Here is a 6570-nt window from a genome sequence, read left to right as displayed (position 1 = left end):
ATGATTTGTTTTCCTTTTCCAATTAGGTGTACTTTTCATTTTCCTTGTTAATTTAGGAGATGCCTAGCCTATATAAAGGTATATAGTCTTTGTTATTTTTTAATCCAGTTTATACTATGAATTAAATTTAAGTCTTTCAGAGTTATTTTTTAGTTTGCTTATTTGGGGCACTCAGGGATTTTCTCTTCCCTATTTGTTATTCTCTCTCTTCCTGAATTCCTTTTTCTATCTTCAAATCTTAGTTCTTGCCACTTTTATACGTTGTCAGAACAATCCTAGTTCTGCTCAGCGTCAATAGGGTTGTGCAGATCGGCCGCCTACTGCCCACCGGCTGCATATCATCTATCACCGCATCGACGACGAGTCGCCATCGACAGCCAGCGGCCGGTAGACGACAAGAAATCTCCCTACTGACATCAGGTCGATCTGTAGGTGAAATAAATTTTTTGAAATCGGGTTTCGAACCGTTAGTATTGTTATATATATATATATATAATCAAAATGACCCCGTTTTGTGTCAACGTTCTCTCAAGCTCCAAAACTCTCGTTCTCGATCTCTTAGTCTCTCTTGCCAAAGTGAGTTTAAAATAGTTACCAAATTTTATTTTTTTGGTCTTTAATTTTTTGGTTAGAGTGCATTAACCTGCTACACACTTTTTGCACACTTTTTCTGAAAGTAAATGTCTTATCTTTATTTTATTTTTTCTTCTGAGAACAAGTTAGAGCTATCATAGCATATGTGTGTCAGTTTGTGTATTAGTGATAGCATGCCGTGTGTATAAAAAGCTCTTTGTTTTTAAATTATTTAGTTTGTATAGAAGTTTTCTAGTTAATATGCAACCAAAGAGCCTTTTTTTTTTTTTATTCCTTCTAAGTAATGGTTTATACACAACTTTGCTTTTCCTACTTCACAATGCGAATTACGAGGCTATCTTTTAAGACATATCTTTGCCATATCTTCTCCTTGTGTACAAGGAAAAAACTTTCTCTGCACAAAGACTAGCTCTCTTATCTTATACGTAGCACTTGTCTCTTTCAGTCTTTCTACAAGATAAAGCTCTCTCACCCTCATCCACGTTTGCTATTTTCAAGTAAGAACCAGCAATTTTTTTCCTTTCTATTTTGCGATCTGCTAGCCCATCGCCACCACTAGTCATAACCTCTCCACCCCACAAAGCAGCAACTTAGAAGCTTATTTTGTCGTCAATCGGAGAATAGGCTAACCGGAGCTCTCTCTCTCTCTTTCTAATCAGTTACCGACTGCTACCTTCACCAAATAATCGGTGACAGCAATGGTCGAGATAGACAAAGTCGAGATGAAATCAGTAAAATTACCGACTTCACCAACAATGTCGGGACGGTAGGCGGAAAACCTCCAACCGTCACTGATTCCCCCGATACCCACCCCCATATATCATCCAAAATATAACACTCTTTAGTGAGATTTTCATTTTCATGCTCCATAATTTTTCTTTGTTACTAAAGAGAAAAATAGAGATATTTGCTACTCAATTTTTCATCTTCTTCAATTTGAGAAAACAGTTGTTCATTTGATCTTCGTTACTTAATTGGAATTGGGTCCTTAACAAAGATTGAAGCTATAGTCTAATCCTGGGAGGTTGCGTGTCAAGAAATCCGATTGCACTGAGTTATACACTCCGGGAGGCATGAAATCAACCTTTAAAGATAACGCTCTTGCGTGATTTTATAGCATATTATGAGATTTTTCTATACTCTACTTTAATCTCTTGTATTTTATTTATTTTATTAATTGTTAATATTCATATTGTAATTATTTTATATCAATGAGAATTTGTACACCATTCAAAATTATTTCTAACAATTATGTCGTGTGTTGGGTTTGAGTTGTGTTGAAACAAAATATATAAGACTTTATAGGTCAACACTAACACTAACACTGGCATCACAAACACACAATGATAGGGATAAGATTAGAGTTAAATAGTTTTAAGAGTTGAGTTGGAATAGAATTCCAACTGATTAAAATCATATTATTTAATAATATGATTAAGTTATTATGATTAGAGTTATTTGAATTTGAATATTAGAATTTTAGGCGTTCATGAGAATTAATTAGACGTATGTTTTTGTGATTTGTCTCCACCCTAATTGTAGTTCATTATCAGTACTATTTCCATTCCCATTTCTACATTCATCCACTATTCATCCCTTTTTCATAAAAAATCACCTATCACACGATAGCAAAAACTATTGATAAAACAAACTAAATATGATTTATGGGTTTAGGAAAAAAAAAAGAAAAAAAGGATTACCTTTGAACTTAGATTCATTCTTCTAACAAAATATCTTAAAAGTCCAAGTCCTAACAACAAAAATACTTGAAGTCAAGCCAAAACAATCGTGCAAGTATTTGCAACATATACTAAAGAATAAATTCTCTCTCTCTCTCTCTCCCCTTTTTTTTTTCATTCAATTTGAGGACAAGATTTGATATAAAGTATCCATTATTGATTGAACTATCACCATGCTGGCATGGCTTGATTTTCAGATATGCAAAATAATTGCAATCAAAAGATATATAATAGAGTAATGCTAAAAAGAATTATGTATTCTACCAAGTATTCAATAACCAATGGATCAAAATCCAATAATAATTTATCATAAATTCAATGGTAATTTTAAAAGCTACATAAATTTTGAAAGGAGACAAGAAAATAGGAGAATGACAATTAACATTACTCTATAGAGCTCATACTTATCTCATATGCATAGAGGGAAATACATAATCAAAAGATGATAGAAGAACACATTTGCATATTGTACACAATGGTCAATCTCCCCATCAAGGAGAAGGAGGCTTCCCACAAGAAGAGTGAATTTCTTAAAGCAATGGAGCCTAGGAAGCTTACTAAATTTTATGTCATCCCAAAAGAGTCTCCTAAAACTCCTTCATCAAAACCTCTTTGTCATCCTTTGAGAACACTACAGGCTTGTTGTAGAATGCAAGCCACTCTACCAATGTCCGATTGCTCGCCACTTCGTATTCCAACCAAATGTGATTAAATTGACAATAACCATCGCGGCAAACACAGAGCCATCCTCTCACGACCTCCAAACAGATATTTGAGTGTAATAACTGGCAAGGAAGCGCATGCACTCGGAATTTCTCAGTGGCGAGATTGAATGCGACAATGGTTTTTGCTGACTGCCCCTCCCAATGAACCACCCAACGCAAAGCACGGTTCGAGGAAGCCGGGCCTGAACAGATAAAAGAACTCAATTCCTTGTAAGGCCATTGGTCTTCTACCGTTCTACAAGAATGTGTTCTAAGACTATATACATGATCAACCCTTAGAACTGGAGAGTCATGGGGGCGCTTACTAATTCTAAATCAAAATCATCAGAATTTTCAATCGGCTTAAAGGGTAATTTTTTGTATTTTCTGATTAATGGGTTCCAAATCAACTTTTCTGAATAATCCGTCCCAGGGAAAGGTGGGGAGACAAACCGGAAAGGTCCAGGCCGTTGCAGCAGCCTACAATTGCGGTGGCTATTGTTGTTTTAGTTTGAAGATAGAATGGCCTGAAGATCTTCACTGGTTCATTCCAATCAACCGGAATGTTTAGAAATGTTTGGATAGAGTGATCATCTTCCGGAATGTTTGGAATGTCGGAGAAGTTTAGAATGTATAAATCTTTTTCCATATTACTATACGGTGACGTCTCTGCAATGAGAGTGTGTTCTATGTTGTTCTCGATGGAACAACGGAGATGCAGGTTGATGAAATATGGGCCGTTGAGTAACGCAAACAATGGTTTCGAAACGCATTGGAAACGTAACAGCGGCTTCACTTGCAGCCGGAGAAGTATTTCGGTGATGAGATCGTACGGTGTCGTCATCTTTTGGAGATGGAGAGTAAATTCCTTCTTCAGTGTTTGTGTGAAGCTGTGGCGGCCGAGGATGTTAGGGTTGAAAATATGTGCTGATAGGTTGGTTTCCTAGTTATGATCCTCTACATTTTTCAACCTACGTTTTTTAAATTTTAACCATTATTTTTTGAATCATATCATTCAAATTTTAACAGCCTAGTATTTTATCAACTAATTGATTTTTTGAAGAACTTCAAAAGATTTTAGTTTTATTTTTTTAATTATTTATTTATTTATTTATTATGTCTCATTTAATAATAATAAAAAAAACTGAAAGATTTCAATATAAAAAATAGGGTTAGTTATTAAAAAAAAAAAAGAAAAAAAAAGAAGAAGAAAGGGTTAAATGACTTTATTTTTACCCACTTGAGTTTTAATTTGTATCACAAATGGTATCCTCTAAGTACTTACAATGGCTTAGCCATTTTTTTTTTTGACATGTCCACACAAGGGAAGGGGGAGTGGGGATTCGAACTAGTGACCTCCACTTCATGAGGCGGGGTTCACAGCCGATTGAGCTACCCATTGGGGACTAGCCATTTCTTATTTTTATCTATAATAGATAAGCAAAACACAAAAAAACTCATTTGCGTTTGATTATGCATTTCAAATGCATAATACATTCATGTTGCATTTGTGAACAGTGTACTTGTAGCGCCCCGAAATTTTCAAAGTTATTTAAACATATTATTTTGATGATGATGTTATTTTGATATCCATTTTAGCCTATGATTTTAATTCTGGGGAAATTTATGATATTACAGAGAGTGGTAATTAGATAATGGTTATTGGTGAAATAATAGGATAGTAAATGGTAAGAAAAATTATAGATGGATACTAGTAGGTGAAGATTTATAGATGGATACTAGTAGATGGAGATTTATAGATGGATACTAGTAGATGGAGATTTATAGATGGATACTAGTAGGTGAAGATTTATAGATAAGTACTAGTAGATGGAGATTTATAGATGGATACTAGTAGATGGAGATTTATAGATGGATACTAGTAGGTGAAGATTTATAGATAAGTACTAGTAGATGGAGATTTATAGATGGATACTAGTAGATGGAGATTTATAGATGGATACTAGTAGGTGGAGATTTATAGATAAGTACTAGTAGATGGAGAATTATAGATGGAGAATTATAGATGGAGATTAGTGGATGAAGGTTGTAGATGAAGATTGGTAGATGGAGATGGTTTCCTATAAATAGAGTCCTCACCCTTCACAAATTTCACTACTCCTCTCCCTTCTCTTCCACATATTCTTCATTCTTTCGTTTTCTACTCGGTCTTTCTTCTTTCTGAAAGTGTTTACACGAAACAGAGAGAGAAAGGGCGAGACAAAGCGTTGCAAGAAAGAAAGAACACGAGAGAGAACAGACTTGAGAAATTAGTTTGAAAGATATACTAGTAGTGTTAGTCAGATTGGAGCAACTAGATCCTTCAGACCACTTTTAGCTTCAGTCTAGAGGTAAGTAAATTCACTACCCCTTCTAAAATTACTTCATGTCATGCTATTTATTTATTCTTGTATCAAACTGTAAATGATTATTTTATTTACCTGTCATGGATATATGTTGCATGCATGAAGCATTTCTAAAAGAATTATCTAGAAAGTTTCTATTTCTTTAAACGCTTTCTAAGTACAACAAGTTTATATTTGAAAATGTTTCCATTTTTAAGAAAAGAAAGTTGAGAAATAATGATGATTATAAGAAAGAAGAATGATGATAAACCCTCCTACATGTTGCCCTAAGATGCATCAAAAGAAGTACAAAGAGAAGTATAAGAAATGAGTTAAAAGTTTATGAAATGAGGGCACGTGTATGGAGGAGAGTATTTTTGGCCCCAAGATAAGTAAAGATGAGAGTTCGGTACCGATACTCGGATGGAGGCGAAACCACTGAAGGAGGCTATGCCAGAAAGTGGTATTCCATCAACATGACCGTTGAGTGCACCAAGAAAAGAGTTAATTAACGGTCGGGCATGGCTGAGGCCACAGTTCAGTGTCATGGTCACAAGGACCCGCAACCCTCGTACACAGGGGTAATAGTGTACATGGGCCCTAATATGAGAAAACGATAATATGATTTCAACGATGATATACTATGATGATTTTCAATGATGGTATACTATGATGAATTTCAACGATGATATACTATGATAATTTTTCAATGATGGTATACTATGATGATTTTCAACGATGATATACTATGTTGATTTATAAAGATGATTTATAGCGATGCATTATAATGATGATGTAATAGTACGTATATGCTACGGAAGATACAACCGTACATACATGTATTATTATTATGGCTGGATGTATATTTATTTGCGAAAACGATTATCAAAACTGAGAACAATGAGCAAAATTATTTATGGTTGTGGATTTTACTTGCTGGGCCCTTTGGGCTCATTCAGTTTTATTTCTTGTTTTCAGGTAGAAAGGATGCTGGAATAGGAGGCCGGAATGGGGACGGGAATAATTATTAATTTTCAAAGTCTTTTCATATCAGTGATTATAATAATATGATATTCCGCAACTAAAGTTTAATGTTTTCTAATTTCGCTTGTAATAAAATCTCTTGAACAATGTTTTATATATTTATCGTATCCTTTAAAATCAAGTACTCTGATAGACCTTATAGAT

General features: G+C 34.5%; 1 protein-coding gene across 1 annotated transcript; it reads right to left on the bottom strand.

Moving 5' to 3' along the window:
• Nucleotides 1–2920: 2920 nt before the first annotated feature.
• LOC132174008 (uncharacterized) lies at nt 2921–3881 on the bottom strand. Its single transcript, XM_059585725.1, has 2 exons — nt 3491–3881; nt 2921–3240 (listed from the first exon to the last, which is right to left on the bottom strand). Exons 1-2 carry the CDS (start codon nt 3879–3881, stop codon nt 2921–2923), a joined length of 711 nt encoding a protein of 236 aa, XP_059441708.1.
• Between the last annotated feature and the right edge of the window lie 2689 nt (nt 3882–6570).

This window comes from Corylus avellana, chromosome ca3 (assembly GCF_901000735.1).
Source record: "Corylus avellana chromosome ca3, CavTom2PMs-1.0".
Classification (NCBI taxonomy): Eukaryota; Viridiplantae; Streptophyta; class Magnoliopsida; order Fagales; family Betulaceae; genus Corylus; species Corylus avellana.
The sequence above is the reverse complement of the archived record's forward strand: the minus strand, read 5'-3'. Positions and strand labels throughout refer to the sequence as shown.

Excerpts from the sequence above, each read along its gene's own strand:
- LOC132174008 (XM_059585725.1), bottom strand. The coding sequence starts at position 3,881 with ATGACGACACCGTACGATCTCATCACCGAAATACTTCTCCGGCTGCAA. Across the intron at positions 3,241-3,490 it reads CAACGGCCTGGACCTTTCCG|GCCCGGCTTCCTCGAACCGT; the intron begins GTTTGTCTCCCC and ends TTATCTGTTCAG.